At 46.2% G+C, this 23,103-nt stretch overlaps 2 protein-coding genes and 1 non-coding gene across 9 annotated transcripts in view; 2 read left to right on the forward strand and 1 right to left on the reverse strand.

Annotated features, from left to right (window-relative positions):
• MAGT1 (magnesium transporter 1) overlaps positions 1–7,696 on the forward strand; it is a 31,383-nt gene extending 23,687 nt beyond the window's left edge. Inside the window, exons 7-10 of the mRNA XM_060249576.1 lie at positions 1,636–1,699; positions 3,229–3,303; positions 4,216–4,306; positions 5,693–7,696. Of these exons, the coding sequence (XP_060105559.1) occupies positions 1,636–1,699; positions 3,229–3,303; positions 4,216–4,306; positions 5,693–5,708 (246 nt within the window). The 3' untranslated portion in view covers positions 5,709–7,696. The remainder of the gene's footprint in view (positions 1–1,635; positions 1,700–3,228; positions 3,304–4,215; positions 4,307–5,692) is intronic.
• Positions 3,757–3,827, reverse strand: TRNAS-GCU (transfer RNA serine (anticodon GCU)). The gene has a single exon. It is a non-coding gene; the product is annotated as a tRNA-Ser (tRNA).
• Positions 7,697–18,973: 11,277 nt separating the features above from the next.
• The window catches only part of ATRX (ATRX chromatin remodeler), a 164,173-nt gene continuing 160,043 nt past the window's right edge, over positions 18,974–23,103 (forward strand). For 4 of the 7 annotated variants that reach the window (XM_060249503.1, XM_060249504.1, XM_060249505.1 and 1 more), the window contains exon 1: positions 18,974–19,217. In XM_060249503.1, coding sequence (XP_060105486.1) covers positions 19,198–19,217 — 20 coding nt within the window. In that variant the 5' untranslated portion in view covers positions 18,974–19,197. The remainder of the gene's footprint in view (positions 19,218–23,103) is intronic. The other 3 variants (XM_060249507.1, XM_060249509.1, XM_060249508.1) reach the window with 1 other exon arrangement.

A 23,103-nucleotide genomic window follows, 5' to 3' on the forward strand; every position in this document is an offset into this window, starting at 1 on the left:
GTCTGCGGAGATGGTCCGTCAGAGTGACCGACACTGTCTCTGTCTTGTGGCCAGAGTGGAAGCCCTACTGGAATGGATGCGGTGCTGATGTGCCATCCAGGGAACCCTGGAGCTGCTCAGCTACCACCCTTTCAGTTACCTTGCCCAGAAATGATAAGTTCAAAACTGGGTGGTTATCGGCAGGATCAGAAGGATCTAGAGGTGTTGGGGTTTTTTTTTTAAAAAAAAAAGTGGTACATCTACGGCCTCCTTAAAACCCTCCGGCTAAAACCCTGTCACCAGGGGAGGAATGGTGGCTCAGTGGTAGAGCATCTGCTTGGGAAGCAGAAGGTCCCAGGTTCAATCCCCAAAAAAGGGTCCAGGCAAATAGGCATGAAAATCCCCAGCTTAAGACCCTGGAGAGCCATGAATGGGGCTGTGGCTCAGTGGTAGAGCATCTGCTTGGGAAGCAGAAGGTCCCAGGTTCAATCCCCGGCATCTCCAAAAAAGGGTCCAGGCAAGTAGGTGTGAAAATCCCCAGCTTGAGACCCTGGAGAGCCGCTGCCAGTCTGAGAAGACAATACTGACTTTGATGGACCAAAGGGTCTGATTCAGTATAAGGCAGCTTCATATGTTCATTGCCTGCTTCACCAGCCACAAGGGGCATGGACCAAGGAAGCACGTGGTTGGTCTGGCAGCGCACAAGATCCTCTCGACATCAGCAGAGGAAAGCAGGTTGAAGGTGTGAAGGCTCAAATTCAAAGGCGGTCAAGGGGCCTCCGGTTTGCCTACTGTGTCAATACTGGCAGGCAGGTCATGGCGAAGTGACAGGACTTTAGCTACAAAAAAGCTCGCAGATGCCTCCCCTCTAATAGCTGAATTTCTGCTGCTTTGGTTCCCCTTCATAAGGGCTATCAAGGACCTAATCACCCCAAATGCAATAGCGGCAGAGAAGAATTCCTTCCTTGCAACCTTCACTGCCACCTAGGATTGCACACACGTCCTGTAGGATGCTTTGTTGTTATTCTGCCACCAAACTTGCTCAAGTCCTCTGAGCTCTCCTTTCCTCCCAAAGTTCTGCAGTACACAAGGGGGATGATCTACAATGAGATTGCAGAGAACATTAAGGTAGTGTCAAGGATGTGAGGCCTGTGCCATAAATGGTTCCCTTGTAGCACTAGACCCACACTGTTCTAGGATGCTGCTAGTTAGTAGTTCTTCTAAGAGGTGGCTGTTAAATCAGTGGCTTTAAAAATCAGGTAGTATTATGCCTGGAAAAGATGCTCCTGGATACAGGATGACTTAATTTGAGTCCCTCTTTTTAGAAACTGTTTGAAAATAATTCAAAAAGTGGTATAGTTGTGAACAACTGATACATAACAAGAAAACTGAACAAGACAGTGTGTGGTGGTGGGGAGAATGCTATCTGGGGAGAGCTATATGTTCAGTTCTAAAGTGTTACAGTTTACAACACTGTACAAACTATAAAGGCTGTTGTGTCACAAGAAGGAAAAAGAAACCTTTATTAGTATAAGAAAAGTTGGAAGTGGCTAAACCTGGCTGCTAGCACTTGGGTGGTAATGTGCTTTTGATGTGTTATGCTGCAAAAGCAAAATGATTGCATCTGCATAACTTTTTAAAATGTTTCTCTTGCAGAACTATATCCATGGGAGCAGTCAAGCACAGTTTGTTGCTGAAACGCACATTGTTCTCTTGTTTAGTATCCTTTCTGATTAAAATCATGCCCAGCAATAACATTTCATTTATCATTCATTTGGATCTTTTCATTCATTTAGATCTGCTTGCATTGGTGACTGAAAACTGGGGAAGGGCTTTGCCAAGGCCATTCTCCTCCCCAAACCCCACCGTCCACCTCTCAAATCTCCAGGGATTTCTGAATCCAGAGTTGGCAACCCTACTTACAACCTGTTACAGTTAACATTACTAGCCTATGAAGAAGAAGAATTGCAGATTTATGCCCCGCCCTTCTCCCTGAATCAGAGACTCAGAGCAGCTTACAATCTCCTACGTCTTCTTTTTTTACCTGTAATTTTTTTAAATGGGGGGCTCTATGAGGTAGAGAAATAGTGGTACTCAAATCTGTCGTTGTCTGCCACCATGTTGGCCAGGACGGCTGTGCCTTTTGTAGGCATTGCCAGTTTGTGGCAGGGCAGCCTGGCAAGACTCCTGAGGCCAAGGCAAAGAGGGGCATAAGGGTGAGGGGTAGGAGGTGGGGCCTGCAAGAGCAACCCACGCTGTCCCAAAGCCAAGACCATTGAGTCACCCCAGTTTTGTGTGGCAGCTGTATTCAGGTGGGCAGCCTTGTTTGTCTGAAGCAGTAGAACAAAGTTTGGGTCAGGTGGCACCTTGAAGACCAACAGAGTTTAATTCCGGGCAGAAGCTTCCCGCTTGAGACATGCGCACAGAATTACACCCAGAATTAAACTCTGTTCGTCTTCAAGGTGGCGCTGGACTCCAGCTTTGTTCTTGCGGGTTTGTTGGGGGGATGGAACCTTAATGCACAAAGCCGCCTTATACTGAATTAGACCCTTGGGTGTATCAGCATCAGTCTAGTCTTGTCTGCTCAGACTGGCAGTGGCTCTCCAGGGTCTCAGGCGGAGAAAGTCTTTCTCATCACCTACTGCTTGGTCCTTTTGAACTGGAAGTGCTGCCAGGGATTGAACCTGCTGGGACCTTAAAGATGCCCCGGAAAAGCTTTCCTGCCGAGCCAGCCTCTTGCACCCAAGGGAGTCCTACACATACCTTTGTTGAAGGTGGTGTTAGTGGTTATGTGTCATGTCACATAAGCTGCCATCCGTCTCTCTTTTAAATCTGATGATAAATACAACTACGTTTTCCATTCTGAATTAAAAAAAAAAAATTAAGTTTCTGGGTGTTGGTTATAATCCCTTTAAACTGACAGCAAGACCAAAACTCGTAACCAACACTCCCTCTAAGCTGTGGAGTCTTGTGAGCAAAATTCTACTTTGTGAGCTACTGGCATTAAAGTTGGGAGTGAGCAATTTGACTGCTACATAAATTAATTTGTTTTGGGGCCATCCCTCCTGAACGAAGACAAAAACGTGTGAGCTGGAGGCTAAAAAACTGAGATAGCTCACACTAACTCAGCTCAGAGGGAACATTGCTCGTAACCCTTCGTGGCTCATGAAGAGCTGGAGAGCAAATACGTTTTTGTTTAGTGTGTTGAACTGGCTTCCAGTGGTTTCGCCTTAAGCAGATTTTTCTCAGATGCTGGCGTGACGCTCGGCATGGTGCTCTTGCATGAAGCTGCTACCTCCGACTTGGAAGTTGGGAAAAGGAAAAGTAAGTGCCAGTTTGATGCCAGCCTCTACTTCCTGGGTACCTTTGCCAGGGCTGGGTCTGACACGTTTCCAGTGGTGGTTAAATCATCATGACATGATATGAACATATGAAGCCACCTTCTACTGAATCAGACCCTTGGTCCATCAAAGTCAGTATTGTCTTCTCAGACTGGCAGCGGCTCTCCAGGGTCTCAAGCTGAGGTTTTTTACACCTATTTGCCTGGACCCGTTTTAGTTGGAGATGCCGGGGATTGAACTTGGGACTTTCTGCTTCCCAAGCAGATGCTCTACCACTGAGCAACCGTCCCTCCCCAAAACATATGAACATATGAAGCTGCCTTATACTGAATCAGACCTTTGGTCCATTAAAGTCAGTATTGTCTGCTCAGACCGGCAGTGGCTCTCCAGGGTCTCAAGCTGAGGTTTTTCACACCTATTTGCCTGGACCCTTTTTTGGAGATGCCAGGGATTGAACCTGGGACCTTCTGCTTAGCAAGCAGATGCTCTACCACTGAGCCACTGTCCCTCCATTGATGACAATGGAGAGCAGGAGAGGCTGCTTCCGACGGCTCCGGCTGGGGAAACAGTATTGAGATAATGATGACTGTGTGCTGTCATGTCGCAACTCATGATGACCACTGGATGGTGGGGTTTCTAAGGCAAAAGATGAGCACGGGAGGTTTGCCATGGCCTGCCTTTGCATAGCAGCTCCCTTCTTCCCAGGCAGTGTCCAGTCCAAGCACTTACTATGGCTGAGCCTGCTTAGCTTCCAGGCTCCAATGAGAGCAGGCCACTCGGGGCTGTGGGGTTGCTCTAACCATGTGAGGTCATATCCCCCCCACCCACGCAAATTCCACCTTGTATAAAGAAGCTGGTCTGTTAGGCTGACTTTCTTTTGTATGATCTTGTACAGTCATGTGTGTGGCTGGCATTGGCCTGGTGGTGTTGTTCTTCAGCTGGCTGCTCTCCATATTCCGATCGAAGTACCATGGCTATCCATACAGGTACGTGCATTCCAGCTGCTTAAATAATGTTGACCCAACACATTGGTTTTTGATATGCTTCTGCATGTATTGAAAAAAGAATTTGCTAGTGTCTTGAAACATGGCGTGCTGCAAATTGCCACTTCACCTTTAATCGAAGCAAGTCACGGAGAATGTTTTGCGTCAAAGACAAGGGATTTCATTTCTCCGAGTCCTGCTTGGAGTAAACTTCTAATTGAGGATTAAGATGTGAAGCAGTTGACAAGAGGCAGGAGAGAGAGCAGAGAGAATGACTTGTTTGAACATTTTATACAATAGCTGTCTGAAAAGGTGTAATGAAGAAAGAGGAAAAACGGGGGGGGGGGGGGGATGTGCTGAGAATTGCATGCCGCATACAATATTTGAGGGTCACAATCTCAGGCTCTGCTTGTGTGTGTGCATGCATGCCCAGATTTTCAAGCAGTTCCCTCTCAAAAGGTGACTCCACAAAAATTTAAACATTTTATGTAAGCCCCCAGACTTATTTTTTGGAACGTGTGAATCTCAAGAGCAGTTTGAGGACTCTGGAAAACTCCCCAAAAGCTGTGTGTGAACAGCCCTGCACAGCCACTCAAGTTATTTAAAATCCAGCAACACAGTCCCATGCTGGTCTCCTGGGACTTTGGGCTCTGTTAGCCCACTGTGGCACCTGATGCTCTCAAGTGTCAGCCAGGGATCCTTTTTATCATCTGGGAAGATGCTGTGAACATTACCTGGAGCCTTCTGCTTTCCAAGCAGGTTTTTCAGTTCACAGTCTTCTCTCCAAAAGAGTAACACTAAACAAATGTTCTTCTGTCTCAGATTTTATGGCTGTTTTGATGACTGAATCATGTTCTCTTCCATGCTTTTCCTGTGCAGCCCTCTGATTGAATAGGCGGTTGTTGCCAGTGGGCTCAGTTGTGTATTGTGCTCTTCATTTTTGACATGGGAGAAAAAATGCTGAGTTTTGTAAAGGCACAGAAGTTGGCGCAGTTGATGAAGACACATGGCAGGAAGTGTGTCTTTCGTGGTAAACAAAGCCTCAAAGAGGGAGCTGTGAGAGTGTCCCCACTTGTGTTCTGTTGTTACCTCTTGGATGGAGAAGAGTGGCATGGAGGACAACAAAAACATTTGTATCATCCAAAATTGCTAGCACTCCACCCCTATCATTAGGCAGGGGCAATAACAGTGCAAATTTGTAGTAATCTGTCTAGCATCTGCTTGCATTCTTTGGTCGCATTCTCTGGCATGTGTCTAATAATGCTGCCTGAAACTTAACTGTGGAATACTGCGATATCCATTCCTCTGAAATCAGCAAGTGTATAGAAATTACTTATTTAGATTTGTGTTCACCTGAGAAAAAAATGCTTCATTTCTTTTGTCTTTCAGCTTCTTAATGAGTTAAAGAATGTAACGACCTGGCTGTTTATGCAGAGTGGAAGTGAAGCGTTCAGTGTGTGTGGTTCATTCTACCTCTCTTTGAAATGAACAAGATGGTTGCACGCCAAACCAAAGATGCCTAGTGCCTTGACATGACAAGCAGTTTGCTCTAATACTTATAGGGGAGTATTAAGATAACTTTGAATCTCTCTGTTTACCTTTATAAGCCTCGTGTAATTTGGAATTTAGAAGCTGGGCTTTGTTTCTTATTAGTTAAAAGCAATGAAACTTCAGTCACAATGCAAAGACCCTCTTCAGACATACCCTTTTGCTCCATGTTGTGGGCGGGAGTGGGGGATAATAACATTCCCCCCTCCAAGGTGCAGCTCCTTGCATGGCATCGTGGGGGATTTCCAAAGTTCCCCAGAGATTTCAGAGGGGCTTTTAGGGCAGTGGGGGAGGGGGGCGGGTCTCAGAAAGATGTGTTTGCAATCTGCCATGTGCCCTTGTGGATGGTGCTCTGATTTTTCAAAAGGCCATTTTCCAGTACTTGTTAGGATTTCTCGTTTAGCCAAATTCTCTTTCATGTTATGGAGGAGTCCATGAGCTGTGCTTTCTCTTTAAACTTGAGGTGTTCTATCCTGATGCCACTGCTATTGGGGGTGGGCTTCTGCTGACTTTCTGTGCTAGGATGTGAGGTGGCAGGTGGTCCTCGGGGAAGGGAGCGATGGATTCTGAATGCCATTAAAAGTGACATTCTTGAAAGCAACTTGGGTGGCTTCCCTCATAGAGAGAGACTAGGTGGTCATCTCTGCTGATCTACCTTGGCAGTCTGCTTGAGAGAACTCTTCCTGAACGGCACCTTGTCCCTTGCTGCAAGCTCAGCTCTCGTTGCTCCAGAAAGTGCCCCCGGGATCAAAACTGTTTTGTGGTTCTGCAGCTGCTACAAACATTTCCTTCATTCAGGAGCATCTGTATAGTTTAATCATTTGGCTTTGCAAAAATTATGGCCTGGATCTGTGTTCCTCATGTCCAGAAGCATGCTGAACATGCTCTGATCTTCTAGTGCACTTTGGTGTGGTTGTATTTGATTATGCCAGTTGTTATGGGAGGTTCAGTTCCCTCGCCTCCAAAATGCATGACTGTCCCTGTTGAGGCTGATTGGACTCTCATCAGCACAAAGGCCTGATCTAGCAGATGGTCACTGCTCTAAGCACTAGAGGCTGGATTTTTAAAATCCCACATGACGTCCTTCCGGCATTTGGGACACAGCCGCGAATGGGACATGTGATGCTTGTGCCATTGCGTTCATGCTTTTGTTCGACTGGGGCAATTATGAACAGATCTGGGATTTCAAGACCTCACATTCAGAATCCCGGCTGAGTAGCAGGCTTGCTGATTTCCTGCTGCTGTGGGCTTTGAATGGTGCCTGCTTCTAAATGCAGCGAAACGTGTTTGGGGAGGGAACAAAAGGAGCTCCCAATATCTGGAATCTTATTTTGACATCAGAAGCCTGGTGAGAGAGTGGGAGTGTTCTGCTTTGGCTTTTTTGTTGTGTTTTGCTCGGGTGAGAATTAAGGAATCAGAAGGCACGTTTCTCCATCTTGTCCCACCCAAGGCGTTTTGCTTGGTTTTCATATTGCTGCCCTGGTGCATCTAGGAAGTTGTTAAAGATCGTAGGAACTCTGTTTAACGTGGGAGGGCAGCTGCTTAGCTTGATTACTGTCTCCTGCATGGCAGGGTAATCCTCCTTGGAGGGCGGATGGAACATGGTTTATTAACGTTGAGAAGTCACTGCAGCTGCACTCAGCTAAGTAGTTCTCTCTTATGCAAGTTTGCTGTGTATAATTACACATTTCAAGTGCCTTAACACAGTCTGTTTTGGGTATTAACTCAACAAACGTTTCGAAACATGTTTTTATACCATTCAAAGCATCCAGTTGTAGCATGGACACTGAAATGACCAGTTGAGGTTTTGGACAACATTCAATAAATACTTTGCAGTCTTCTCCATGCTGCTCTCTTTTTGAACTCCCCCCCCCGCCCCCCAGGGGCGTTGCTATTGAAGGAAAAGGAGGGGAGGGCAAGTTTCCTTGCTGGGAAGCTCCTTTAGACCAAAGGTTCCGTGGAAAGCACCCTGATAACCAGCTGACACCATTCTGGCACCTCCTGAAACATCCAGACTGACTCTCTGAGAGGGCATCCTTCTAGTGCAGTACTGGACTATAATAACAAAGTAACAGGATGAAGACTCCGGAAAATACCTTATAGCAAACGCAGTAATACCTGTGCAATCCAGCAATGTATGGCAGAGATGAAAAAATATATCCCAGAAAAACAGATTGCAAAAAAAGTCTTCATGAAAAGGGGTTTTTTTAAGTGATAAAAGGAGGGGGGGAGGGTGGCTGGATTTCAAAAAGGGCAAAACATACAGGGAAAAGGCACACAATAACACAGCACACAGTTACCTAAGCTGCAGTAGGTCCTTCAGAGTATGTTCAGAGTTCCTTGCAATAGTAAGGTGTTGGAGGAATCATTAACCCCTACCCAACGTGGCAGATGCGGTTCAATGTGGCCAAGTGCAAAGTAATGCACATTGGGGCCAAGAATCCCAGCTACAAATACAAGTTGATGGGGTGTGAACTGGCAGAGACTGACCAAGAGAGAGATCTTGGGGTCGTGGTAGATAATTCACTGAAAATGTCAAGGCAGTGTGTGTTTGCAATAAAAAAGGCCAACGCCATGCTGGGAATTATTAGGAAGGGAATTGAAAACAAATCAGCCAGTATCATAATGCCCCTGTATAAATCGATGGTGCGGTCTCATTTGGAGTACTGTGTGCAGTTCTGGTCGCCGCACCTCAAAAAGGATATTATAGCATTGGAGAAAGTTCAGAAAAGGGCAACTAGAATGATTAAAGGGCTGGAACACCTTCCTTATGAAGAAAGGTTGAAACGCTTAGGGCTCTTTAGCTTGGAGAAACATCGACTGAGGGGTGACATGATAGAGGTTTACAAGATAATGCATGGGATGGAGAAAGTAGAGAAAGAAGTACTTTTCTCCCTTTCTCACAATACGAGAACTCATGGGCATTCGATGAAATTGCTGAGCAGACAGGTTAAAACGGATAAAAGGAAGTACTTCTTCACCCAAAGGGTGATTAACATGTGGAATTCACTGCCACAGGAGGTGGTGGCAGCCACAAGCATGGCCACCTTCAAGAGGGGGTTAGATAAAAATATGGAGCAGAGGTCCATCAGTGGCTATTAGCCACAGTGTGTATGTGTATGTGTGTGTGTGTGTGTGTGTGTGTATGTGTATATATATATATATATATATATATATATATATATATATTTGGCTGCTGTGTGACACAGAATGTTGGACTGGATGGGCCATTGGCCTGATCTAACATGTTCTTATGTTCTTAACCTCTGTGGACCTCTGTTTCTGCTGAAGACAAGGGAAAATCTTAAAGGTCCCAATATTTATGATCAAAGGAAACAGGCCTAAGCCAGTCTCTTCTATAAGAGGGATGAGCTGATGGTAATGGCTCTGAACTTCCATGACAAGTAGGAAGTCTGGCCAAAACTGTCCTGTCCAAAAAGGATTAGGTTTCACAGTGTGGCCCAATGTGGAATGGAAATGAATGGATTGTTCTGAATGTTAACCTCTGTGGTCCAAGATCCTAGGCTCTCTCTAGGTGACACCCTTTGATGGTGTTATGGGTTCTGTTGCAGGAGCCCAACAAGATTCTCTGCTGGGCAGAGTCTATTGACATGTATGGGGGTTGATTGAGAGCCTTCATTTTTTTCCTGTCAATTTGCAATCAACTTGTGGTGACGCTGGAGGGTTTTCAAGGCACAAGATGTTCAGAGGTGATTTCCCAGTAGCTGCCCCTGCATAATGGCCCCGCTATTCTTAGCGGTCTCTCATCCAAATATGAGAGCCGACCCTGCTTAGCTTCCGAGATCTGACGACAAAAATCAAAACATTTCTTTAGTTTTTTAATGTAGAGTTTGCACTGTTCAGTTTGCAGAAAGATGTTCTTGATTTTGTGAGGGTTGATTTTTAAAATCTTGCTAAGCCAGTACTGCAAATAGGAGCAAGTGGTCCAGAGATGCCGTCTAAGTTTTCAGCCGAGAATGCTGGTGGGTTTTTTTCCATATAGGGAAGAGTGCTCAACCTTGCTAAGCCTCTGGGTAGTAAGAGCATTTGGAGAAGGAGTAGATACCACCACAAAATGGCTGCTGGAGAGGCAAACAGTAAAAACACAAATGTCAGTCTTGTCTACTCAGACTGGCAGCGGCTCTCCAGGGTCTCAAGTTGAGGTTTTTCACACCTATTTGCCTGGATCCTTTTGAGTTGGAAATGCCAGGGATTGAATCTGGGACCTTCTGCTTACCAAGGAGATGCTCCACCACTGAGCCACCATCCCTCCCTAAAACTACAATATGAACATATGAAGCTGCCTTCTACTGAATTAGACCCTGGGTCCATCAAAGTCAGTCTTGCCTACTCAGACTGGCAGTGGCTCTCCAGGGTCTCAAGTTGAGGTTTTTCACACCTCCTTAGCTTGTGGAAGAAGAGTGTGGGCATAAGAGAGCAGTGAGTGTCACACTGGAGATAACTGACACGAGGTGAGAAGAGCTGATGACATTCCTCGGGACCTCGTTCTGGGGGCCGTCATGCCTGTTGCAGGACACTCGTGCTGCTCTCAAGGGTCATCTTTCTAGTACCAGAGCAGTCTTTCTCGGCCCAGAGACCTTCATTCAAAATCCGTTCCACATTTTCATTGCATCTTTTTGTGCTGTAACATGTATTTCAATGGAGCCCATGCAAGTCAATAGGCATTCCTGTGTCCCATTATATCCAATGGGCCTTCAAGCCCCTCCTATTGTTCCCAGTGGGCAGCCCTGTCCTTCCCATTCCCAATAGTTAGCATTGCTAGCTCCAGGGTGGGAAACACCTGGAGATTTGGGCTGTAAAGCCTTGGCGGGGGGGGGGAGGTTTGGGGAGGAGAGGGACTTCCATCTGGGCGGGACCTGGAAGTCTCCCTGGATTACAACTCTTCTCCATATGAGAGAGTTCGATGGAAGCATGGCCAGTGCGTCCCAGGAGGCCAGGGGTTTCAAACATGCGTTCTTAAATACAATTCATAGGAACCCAAAGTCTCCAACACCCATTAACATTTTAGACCACACCATCTGGAATAATCAAGCACAAATTGGAAACTTTGGTCCCTATGAATTGTATTTAAGAATTGTACTATTCATTGTTGCAAAATTTGTGGAATATCCCTCATCGATAAAGATCTGAAACGGGTGTCATAGAAGTCGACGGCCTGTCAAGGGAGTTCCTATGAGTGCATTTATCTACATGTGAGGATTAAATGCTTCCGCAGCTACTGGAACAAGATCCGCTGATTCCTCCTCGTGAACAGGAAATTGACATTTCTGGACTCCTCCTTTTCAAGGGACTTGTTCTCTTTACGATTGTGGATATTTACTGTTTGTTAATATATTAGTAATTTGTCACTATAACCTTTGGGTTGTGTTTATGTACAGTATGCCACAGAAGTGAGTACACCCCCTCACATTTTGTAAATATGTTATATCTTTTCATGTGACAACACTTAAGAAATGACACTTGGCTACAATGTAAAGTAGCGAGTCTACAGCTTGCATAATAGTGTAAATGTGCTGTCCCCTCAAAATTACGCAGCACACAGCCATTAATGTCTAAACTGCTGGCAACAAAAGTGAGTACACCCCTAAGTGATAATGTCCAAATGGGGCCCAAAGTGTCAATATTTTGTGCGGCCACCATTATTTTCCAGCACTGCCTTAACCCTCTTGAGCATAGAGTTCAGCAGAGCTTCACAGGTTGCCACTGGACTCCTCTTCCACTCCTCCATGATGACATCACGTAGCTGGTGGATGTTAGAGACCTTGCACACCTCTACCTTCCGTTTCAGGATCCCCCACAGATGCTCAATAGGGTTTAGGTCTAAGACATGCTTGGCCAGTCCATCACCTTTACCCTCAGCTTCTTTAGCAAGGCAGTGGTTGTTTTGGAGGTGTGTTTGGGGTCGTTCTTATGTTGGAATATTGCCCTGCGGCCCAGTCTCCAAAGGGAGGGGATCATGCTCTGCTTCAGTATGTCACCGTACATGCTGGCACTCACGGTTCCCTCAATGAACTGTAGCTCCCCAGTGCCGGCAGCACTCATGCAGCCCCAGACCATGACATTCCCACCACCATGCTTGACTGTAGGCAAGACACACTTGTCTTCGTACTCCTCACCTGGTTGCCACCACACACACTTGACACCATCTGAACCAAATAAGGTTCTCTTGGTCTCATCGGACCACAGGACATGGTGTCAGAAATCCATGTCCTTAGTCTGCTTGTCGGCAGCAAACCGTTTGCGGGCTTTCTTGTGCATCATCTTTAGACGAGGCTTCCTTCTGGGACGACAGCCCTGCAGACCAATATGATGCAGCATGCGGCGTATGGTCTGAGCACTGACAGGCTGACCCCTCACTCCTTCAACCTCTGTAGCAATGCTGGCAGCACTCATACATCTATTTCCCAAAGCCAACCTCTGGATATGACGCTGAGCATGGGCACTCAACTTCTTTGGTCAACCATGGCGAGGCCGGTTCTGAGTGGAACCTGTCCTGTTAAATCACTGTATGGTCTTGGCCACAGTGCTACAGCTCAGTTTCAGCGTCTTAGTAATCTTCTTATAGCCTAGGCCATCTTTATGTAGAGCAACAATTTGTTTTTCCAGATCCTCAGAGAGTTCATTGCCATGAGGTGCCAGGTGGAACTTCCAGTGACCAGGAGGGAGTGAAAGCAATAACCTGCTCCCCCTTCACACCTGATACCTTGTACCACTAACGAGTCACATGACACCAGGGAGGGAAAATGGCTACTTGGGCCCTATTTGGACATTATCACTTAGAGGTGTACTCACTTTTGTTGCCAGCAGGCTGTGTGCTGCGTAATTTTGAGGGGACAGCACATTTACACTGTTATACAAGCTGTAGACTCACTACTTTACATTGTAGCCAAGTGTCATTTCTTCAGTGTTGTTGCATGAAAAGGTACGCTTAAATATTTACAAAATGTGAGGGGGTGTACTCACTTCTGTGCCATACTGTATGTATTCCTTCTCTATCACAGCTTGCTTTGCCAAGCTTACTCAATCACATAGGAGGTGCAGAGCAAAACCTCTATTTTCTCTGTTGGCTGAAGCTTCCACCTTGAGGAGGTGGGGGCGGGGGAAGAGAGCTTGCTTTGCCAGGCTCTCAATCACACACAGCCAAGCCTCTCTTCTATTGGCTGAGGCTCCTGCCCCTCCTGGGGAAGGAAGGAAAGAGCCAGAGTTTCTTTTGCCCAGTTTCCTGTATCCCATGGGAGAAATACAAAGAAAACGTCTTTAAGACCAATGAGTGCTAATGTTTTAAACATGTTTTAATTTAAGCTTTTAAAAATAATAAAAACACCTTTGTGTTTGTGTTAGGGTTGCCAATCTCCAGGTGGGGGCAGGGGAGCCCTGGTTTGGAGACCTTCCCCCCTCCCCGCTTCAGGGTCGTCAGAAAGCGAGGGGAGGGGAGGGAAATGTCTGCTGGGAACTCTATTATCCCCTATAGATATTTATTCCCATAGAAAATAATGGAGAATTGATCCACGGGTATCTGGGGCTCTGGGGGGGGGCTGTTTTTTGAGGTAGAGGCACCAAATTTTCAGTACATCATCTAGTGCCTCTCCCCCAAATACCCCCCAAGTTTCAAAAAGATTGGACCAGGGGGTCCAATTCTATGAGCCCCAAAAGAAGGTGCCCCTATCCTTCATGATTTGCTATGGAAGGAAGGCATTGAAAAGGTGTGCCGTCCCTTTAAATGTGATGGCCAGAACTCCCTTTGGAGTTCAATGATGCTTGTCACAGCCTTGATCTTGGCTCCACCCCCAAAGCCTCCTGGCTCCACCCCCAAAGCCTCCTGGCTCCACCCCGAAAGTCCCCAGATATTTCTTGAATCGGACTTGGCCACCCTAGTTTGTGTCCTTTATCAAGTTTAAATCTACCTACCTACCGTAATCTTAACCAGGCACAGCCCCGGCCAGCCTAACCCGGCCCCGCCCACCCAGGTCTCCTGTCAGATGCGGCCCTCCTAACAACGGCTCTGGCGCCCCGCCCCGCCCCGCCTAACAGCCGCAGCGCTGCCAAAAAGTTCCTCTTCCGCCTCCAGAGGAAGCCCCGAGTGGAGGAGGGGGCGGGCGCTGGCTGTCACTCAGTCTCGGCACGGCTGGGGATTGGGCGCCGCCCCGGGTGACGCGCCCGCCTTTCCCGGAGGAGAGGGGTCCGGCGGCCTCAGGCCTCGCAGCTTCATGCCCAGCCCAACCCCTGGCGCGCATGCTCGACTCCCGCGGCGCTCCCCCCCTTCCCAGGTGAGGGCGAGGACTCGGCTGCCTCCCCCCCCCGCCCGCAGCCCCGCCGGGCGCCATCTTCCGAGCCCCCCCCAAGCCTGGCCTCGCGCCCGAGTGGGCGGGGACTGCAAAGCCTCTTCTTTCTCCTTTGGCTGAGGCTTCCCCCTGCTTGCTTGGCTTGCCAGGCTGCTGAGCCAAGCCTCTCTTCCTTCTGTTGGCTGAGGGTCCTCCCTCCCCTGGCCCCTGGGGAAGGAAGGAAGGAAGGAAAGAGCCGGAGCTTCCTTTGCCCGGTTCCCTGCATCCCGTGGGAGAGATACAAAGAAAGCACCTTGAAGACCAACAAGTGCTAAAGTTTTAAGCATGTTTTTTTTTTAAAGTATTTAATTGTGTTTGTGTCCTTTATAAAGTGTACGTCTCTGCTACCTACTCTTAAATACTTACACACATGGCCCAACCCGACCCAACAAGATCTCATTTATGTCAGATCCGGCTCTCATAACAAATGAGTTTGACATCCACGATCTAGGAGTCCTAGTGGATCATACACCGAACAAGAGGCAGCAGTGTGATACGGTAGCTAAAAAGACCAGTGCAATTTTGGACTGTATCAACACAAAGTGATGGTCTCGCTTTACTCTGCTCTAGTTAGACCTCATCTAGAGTATTGTATTCAGTTTTGGGTACCACAATTTAAGTGGGATCTAGACAAGCTGGAACATGTCCATAGGAGGGCAATGAAGATGGTAAGGAGTCTGAAGACCAAGTGCGACCGAGAAAGGTTGCAAGAGTTGGCAGGACCAGCCCTAGGTCACATGGTACCCTAGGCAGACTCGCACACTACCCCCTCCGCAGCACCCTGCTGCCCCCCTCTCTGGCGCATGCCCCGCTTCCCCCCTTCCACACGCCTCCTCCTCCCTCCTTTCCCTGCTAGGTCTATTTGAATGCCCAGGAACAGGCGGTCAAGCACCGCGCTCCTGGGCTATACAAAGGTGACCCCCATCGATCAGCTGCTATGCCAGCCCTCCTGCATGCGCACTGTGAGTGCCAGGTTGAGGGGGCAGGCCAGCAGCAGTGGGAAGGACCAGCGAGCCGCTGAAAAAGAGGCTGCCACCACTGCCTCTTCCCTACTTCCCAATCTGGGGAGGAGGCCACCACTTTTTCAGCAGCTCATTGGTCCTTGGGGAGGGACCGTGGCTAAGTGGTAGAGCATCTGCTTGGTAAGCAGAAGGTTCCAGGTTCAATCCCTGGCATCTCCAACTAAAAAGGGTCCAGGCAAATAGGCATGAAAAACCTCAGCTTGAGACCCTGGAGAGCCAATGCCAGTCTGAGTAGACAGTACTGACTTTGATGGACCAAGGGTCTGATTCAGTATAAGGCAGCTTCATATGTTCACTGGTCCTTCCCACTGCTGCTGGCCTGCCCCCTCAACCCAGCATCGACAGCACATGGGAGGGCCGGCAAAGGAGCCAGGAACCTCTGGTGCAGTTTTACCTGCCAATCAGATGATCAGCAGGGGGGGGGGGTGCCTTCAGTTAGCCTGGAAGTGCGGCACTCCACCACCCTTTCCCATTCATTGAAATAGACCTGGCAGGGAAGGGAGGGAGGGGGAGGCTGGGGAACAAGGAAACCAGGCATTTCTCTGGGGAGAGGGGGGAAGGCCGAATTTGGTGCTCCCACCCTGCCAGCGCCCTAGACAACCACCTAGTTTGCCTAGTGGGTGAGCCACCCCTGGGAGCTGGGTATTTTTAGCCTGGAGAGATGACAGAGGTGATACGATTACCATCTTAAAGTACTTGAAGTGCTGTCACACAGAGGATGGTACAGAGTTGTTTCTTTGTTGCCCCAGAAAATCAGGCTGAAATTAAATCAGATGTTTCCAGCTAAACATTAGGAAGAATTTCCTGACAGAGTGGTTCCTTAGTGGAACAGACTTCCTCAGGAGGTGGTGGGCTCTCCTTCCTTGGAGGTTTTAAAGCAGAGGCTAGAGGGCCATCTGACACCAATTCTGATTCTGTGAATTAACAAAATAGTATATGTTCTAAGACGGAATTATATTAAAATTTATAGTTTTCTCATATGTACAAATGCAAGGAGAAATCTTAATTATTACACATACATTTTAACAGCTGAATAAGCTGAACGTTTCCTGAAGCAATCAGCAGCAAATTGACGATAGAGGTTTCCTGAAGTAGTAATCAATAAAATTCAGTCCATGGGAGCATTAGTAAGGACTCTTAAAGTTGTAGAGTCCATTGTAGTTAAGTCCACCTCAAACAAGATATTAGAATGCTTCCATAAAGAAAAGAATTATAAACAGCGTTTCTACGGGTTTTACCCAAGACTTTGAATGATCTGAGCTTAGCCACTTTGAAGAACTCAATAGGGACCTCGGTAAGTAAAGTACACAATATAAAGGGGACATTCCCTAAGCTAGCCTGAAGAAGGGCTTTGATTCCTGAAATGCAGTTTTATCTGGAAAATGCATAGAAACATTTTATAACAATTTTCTTTATGGAAGCATTCTAATATCTTGTTTGAGACCGACTCAACTACAATGGACTCTACTCCTTTAAGACTGAATTGCATTGGTTACTACTTCAGGAAACCTCTATCTTCTCCAGCTGCAGCTGATTACTATTTCAGGAAATGTTTAGCTTATTCAGCTGTTATAATTTATTTGTAATCATTAAGATTTGTCATTGTATTTGTACATATGAGGAAAAAAAATACAGGTTTCAATAAATAGTGTCTTAGAACAGGAGTCCCCAACCCCCGCGGCATGGATTGGTACTGGTTCATGGCCTGTTAACAACCGGGCCATGAGTTGTATAATTATTTCATTATATATTACAATGTAATAATGACATTGGATTTATATCCTGCCCTCCACTTCGAATCTCAGAGTCTCAGAGCGGCTCACAATCTCCTTTACCTTCCACAACAGATACCCTCCTGTGAGGTGGGTGGGGCTGAGAGAGCTCTCCCCAGATGCTGCCCTTTCAAGAACAAGCTATGGCTGACCCAAGGCCATTCCAGCAGTTGAAAGTGCAGGAGTGGGAAATCAAATCCGGTTCTCCCAGATAAGAATCTGCATACTTCACCACCACACCAAACTAATAGAAAAAAAAGTGCACAATTGTATCATCTGGAAACCATCGCCCTCCCTGGTCTGCGGAAAAATTGTCTTCCACAAAACTGGTCCCTGGTGTCAAAAAGGTTGTGGACCACCGTATTAGAACATAGAGTGTACTGTTTTGTTATTGCAGGTTTTTCTGTGTTCTTATCATTGTGTTGATTCTGTGAATTAGTATCCATCAGTATACTAGCACCAGCCTATTTTATTAATTTTAGAATTTTAATAGAATTTTAAATTGTTACTTAGTTTTTATTTAAATAACTTGTATAACTAATGTATTGATTCTGTTGTTAGCTGCCCTGAGCCTGCTCCGGCAGGGAGGGAGGGATATAAATTAAAATTGATGATGATGAATTAGGCAGATCATGGGAAGGAGGGCAAGAAGGGTTGCTTCAGTGCTTAGTTCTTGTGGCCCTTTCTTACACACCCAAGGAAATGCTGATTGACACTTTGGGATCCTGGAGGTTTTTTTGCATCTTCTGGGTGTGAAGCAAGTGTCACTGTGTGGGGAGGGGGAAAGCATTTTTGAGTGTCCTGCATTGTGCAAGGGGTTGGAACAGATGACCCTGGAGATCTCTTCCCGTTCTGTGATTTTAAAACTCACCATCACCAGGCTGCATGTACAAAACTCAACCAGGAATTGCCCCCCCACCACTCAAACCAATTTTGAGTCCAGTGGCACCTTTCGGAACATTTTACTTTGGGTATAAGCTTTTGTGAGAACATGCGTACTGAACTCAAAGTATGTTCTGCTTTTTCAGACCAACATGGCTACCCACCTGAATTGAGTCTTTTAGTTTAATATAGCTGATACAGTACCAAACAGGCAGAAGAAAGGGACTCTTTGTGTATATAAAATTTTTTGCCACTGTGTGACACAGAGTGTTGGACTTGATGGGCCGTTGGCCTGATCCAACATGGCTTCTCTTATGTTCTTATGTTCTCTTGTAGTCAATGAGAGACACCTGTCCTAGCCTCCCTCAAGAATCACTGCCACTGTTTTAAAGCATAATTAAAGATCGTTTTGAAAAGTAAGGGAAAAAAGAACATAACTTGAATATAAGACCATATATAATGCGGCAATTTTGAAGAATAGTTAACGTTTAGTAGTCTTCATAAATAAAAGGAAAATAAGTTGTAATAATTTACTTTAAACATTATTTGAAGTGTGTGCGCGCGTATGTACGTAGACCGTTTATTTTGGTTATATATAATAATTTAATCAATTCTATGTGGTTCTTAAAAAAACTCTATAAGGAGGGGAAAGAAAAAAAACACCTGCCACCTGATAATTTATCCTCTCAACCAATGTTCTGTCTAAGCTGTAGAGTCATGTGTGCAAAAATACTATTTTGTGAGCTACTGGCATTAAAGTTGTGAGCTGCTGCACAAATCTAGTTTGCTCTGGGGCCATTTGTCCTGAGTTAAGACAAAAGAAAAATGTGTGAGTCAGAGGATAAAAACCCGAGCTAGCTCACACTAACTCAGTTTAGAGGGAACCCTGCTGGCAACTTTTTCGCAGGAGTTGAAAGGCGCCAATAGCGACCGGCCTTGCGCGCTCCCGAGGGCAGGAACCCGGGAAGAGCACAGCGCCTCCTAAAGGGCAAAGATTTCCTGCAGCGCGATGACGTCATTCGACGGCTCGCATGATGTTGAGCAACGCAACTCCGCCTCCAACCAATCCGGGCAGGCAACGACCGGAGGGCGGTGCAAAGGAGCCTAGCAACATGTCGGGCTGTTTCTGGCCAATGGAAAAAAAGACCGGGGCGGCCGCGAGCCAATAGAGCTCGTCGGAACGGGCGAAGGCAGGCGGCGGGAGGCTGGTCTTCTTCATCATCTTGCCGACAAGATGGCGGCAGCGGCGGTGGCGCCAACGGCTTTGTTTCCCTTCAGCGGCTGAAGCCCGGGCCTCTCTGCCTCGCCCGGCCGCCCTCGGTGGAGACATGACCGCGGAGCCCGTGAGGTAGGCCGCGCCTGCGACGCCCCTCTGAGGAGGAGAGCGGGAGGAAGGGAGGGAGGGAGGGAGGGCGGCGCCACCTCAGCTCGGCGGGGGGAGTGCCGACCCTCCCCTCCCCTCCCGGCCCGCGTGGACCGGCCCTTGGCGGCTGTCTGAGGCTCCCCTCCCCCCCTTCCCTCAGTGCCGCCCGCGTATTCTCGCCGGGGGGAGGGGCCGGGGCCTCCAGCCCGTCTCCTTCCGCTGGTGCGCATGCCCGGTGACGGACGAGCCGCGGAGTCTCCCCGCCCCTCAGCGGCGCCCTCTGGCGGGAGGAGCGGGTAGTTGCCTCTGCGCGCCCACGTGACCCCTGCCTGGCTGCCGCCCCGGGGAAGACCCTCGCGGCGCTCCAGGAGCCCCGCCCCCTCCCCTGCCCTGCGCTAGCGAGGATGGCTCTTTCCTATATCGCTGCTCCGTTCGTGACCTTGTGCGTGGGATTGTTTCAGCCTGTGCTGCGCGCGAGCCTCTCTTTGCCGCCCGCAGGCTCCGCCCCCGTTGCTTTCCCCCCCTTTAAGAACTTCCGCGGTCTCCCGCCTTCTCAGCCTTCCCCGGCGGTAAGGGGCAGCCTTGGGAAGATTTAAAAGTTTATCTGGAAAATGAATAGCGCTCACAGAAGTTGAATGAATGCTCCGGAACCTGAAGTAAAATGCAAAAGCACCACCTCGAACTGTTCCTAGATGTCGGTGGGTCTCAGTTAATCGCAGATGGGTAGGTGGACTTTTTGGAGCTTCCTGCGTTGGTTATCTTGTGGCAGGGAAATAAACGAGGCGCACGCTTACTGATTGAAAACGAGGTATTTTACTATTTGGCACCAATAGCAAGGTTCATTTGAGCATCAAGGCTCCCCAAAATAATGAACCCCGGACACTTCTCAAACCATCAGCTTTAAGCAAAAGCGAATCTGCAGCCTGCCCCCCTTACAGGTTATCTGATTCACTTCCCCCCTCCCCTTTTCTCCCTGCTAGTTCTCCAGTGTGTCTGCTTATCTTTATTCAACAAGGAGTTTCCTGTTATCAATACACATTCATCTCACACCCATTTGGGCTGCCTGGCTTTTGACAGTTTAGCAGAAGTTCCTCTGAGGGGCCTGTTGCATTAGACATTCTCTTTTGAAGGCACAAACCCATATTTTCATTTATTATTATTATTATTATTATTATTATTATTATTATTATTATTATTATTATTATAGGGGTATTCATTAATTATTCAGGGGTCTCCCCTTCAATCTGAGGTGAGGTCACCTATCTTCTAAAGGTAAATGCCACTAAATGTTACTAGTTTGCAGAGAACAAAAACAAAACTGGCTAGCAGTCATATTAATCAGTACTGTACTGTGATACTTGTGGGGGGCAGGGGGGGGGCGCATGCAACCTAGTCTGGGCATGTTTACTCAGAATTTAGGGTTGCTGAATTCTGGAAGACTAGCTCCTGAATGCCCTGACCTGGATTGCCTAGGCTAGCGTGATCTCATCAGTACAGAAGTATGATTGGCCCTGATATTTGGATGAGAGACTACCAAGGAATACTGGGGTTGTTATGCAGACTACCTCTGAACGCCTCTTCCCTTGAAAACCCTATGGGGTTGCTGTAACTTGATGGCAAAAACCTCAACAGAAAAACTGCACCTCCTAAAGGACAAAGGAACATATAACCTGATAACTTCAAACTTCATTAGAACTCTTGGAAATTAATTACTTATGTTTTGCATTTCACCAGTTCAATGTAGTTTGATGACTTTGTAATGTCCCAGCTTGGTGTGGTTTTGCTGCAAATGCAAGTAGAATTGCAGATGGTCTGGTACAGACTCCATCTAAGATGCCACCCTTTGGCTTGGATATTTGTTTGGGTGAGATAGAAGTTGCTGGCTGAGCAACTGATTTGTATCACTAGTTAATGAGCTGAAAAATCTAAATATTTGCAAACCTACACTCAATTGTTATAATTGTTATTTTTCTCTCCTGTTTAATGTCAGACAATTTGTTTTGTGACAGATTAGGAATTGCTCTTTTCATTTAAAAAGACTTTGGCAATTTTCCTTCCTTATTATTTTTTTTACCCCAGACCTATCCAGTGTGTTCTTAATTGTTCCATTAAAGTCCCCCATTATCAAAACTTGGTCATAAGTCAGTTCATCAAATTGTTGTATAATGTCTTTAAAAAAAACATCCTTTGCACCATTTGGTGCATACAGTCCCAATAATTATAGGGTTTTTTGCATTTAATATTATTTCTACCACTACAAATCTTCCATCTTTATCTTTAAACACTAATTTCGGCTCCAATTCTTGTTTAATATAGAAAATCACTCCCCTTTTCTTCTGTTCAGCCAATGAATACAATTCTAGTCCCAGTTGTTTATTCCATAAAAATTTGTAATCCTTTTGTTTGATATGCACTTGTAAATAAACTATATTACAGTTTTGCTTTTTAATCCAATGAAACGTTGCCTTTCTTTTTTGTGGTGAATTTAGTCCATTTACATTCCAAGATAATAATTTGTAATCCATCATGGTGCAAATTCTTTGTTCTTCATAAAACCTACGCAGTTCCTGTGTGCTTGTAATTGTAATCCTTTTACCTTGCAGCTCAAAGCTCAGGCCCTCAGGTATTATCCATCTATACCTCATTTCATTGTCACGTAGTTTTTCTGTCAATTTTTGGTATGCTTTTCTGTCATTTGTCACTTGTCTTGGCAAGTCTTTCATGATTCTTACTCTGCTGCCTCCCACTATCAATGTCTTTTCAAAAATTTTATTCAAGATTTTTCCCACCATTTATTTTGTCATATATCTTATAACCACATCTCTTGGTAGATTATTTTTCTTGGCATATAGTGAGTTCACTCTATACATATAGTCATACATGCTTCTAGTTCCTTCAGGATCTTCCTCCAAAAATTCTGCAATTATTCTTATTATATATCCTTTTGAATCAGTCTCTTCATCCTCAGGTACTCCTCTCAGACGTATCTGGGTTTCCATCAATTTGCAGTCATGAATTGCCACCTTTTCTTGCATTTTTAGCAAGGTGGAATCATGTACTTTCACTCTCTCTTCCACCTCTTGCACTTTCTTTGATGTTACCACAGTCTCATTTCTGAGATCTTCTTTATCTTTCCTTAGCTCTTCAATGTCTTTTCTAATTTCTTTTTTAGAAGCAGTTATCATGTCTCTCACCCCTTTCATCATTCTGGCTTCCACTGCTTCTAATTGCTCTTGCATTTTCTCCATTGAGGCAGTCCTTGCACGGGTTAACTTATGCTCTGACATTTAAAAAAACACTGAAAATGTTGACCTCTCCAAATTAAATTTAAGCTATCAGGTTTGATAGAGTAGAGCTTGTCCTTTTCAATAAGCCTAATTTCGCCGTCCTCAGAGCCTCCTGGGCCCAGATATTAATTTTTAAAGTTTTTATTTCTTCCAAAATGGCGGTCACGACTTTCTACTTCCCTTTAAAAAAATTTTCCTTCAAAAGGCTTCTAAAATAATTATCTGTGATAATGTCCGATAGTATTTACCTTATAATTGTCACCTCTGTCAGCTTCACCAATTTTTAGTGTCCCGAACACTTTAAAAATTTTGACCTGCTAGCAATGGCCGCCGATGTTTTTCTATGATATTATAGTCCTAGAGTAGGCTAGCTGCTTCAATGATTTCCCTTTTCCATCCAACACTTCCTGCTTTTCTTGCCACCAAATCCCATTTTCACTGGTAAAAAGATCTCGCGATGTTTGACATATTTCCTGTGTTGACTGTGAGAGCTGCAAATCTGTGACGATGGGGCTTTTTCACCAAAACCGCAAGTAGACAAAACAATAAATTCCTTTCCACTTTTTAGCTCTGTCCTTTAAATT

Source organism: Heteronotia binoei, chromosome 11 (assembly GCF_032191835.1).
Source record: "Heteronotia binoei isolate CCM8104 ecotype False Entrance Well chromosome 11, APGP_CSIRO_Hbin_v1, whole genome shotgun sequence".
Classification (NCBI taxonomy): Eukaryota; Metazoa; Chordata; class Lepidosauria; order Squamata; family Gekkonidae; genus Heteronotia; species Heteronotia binoei.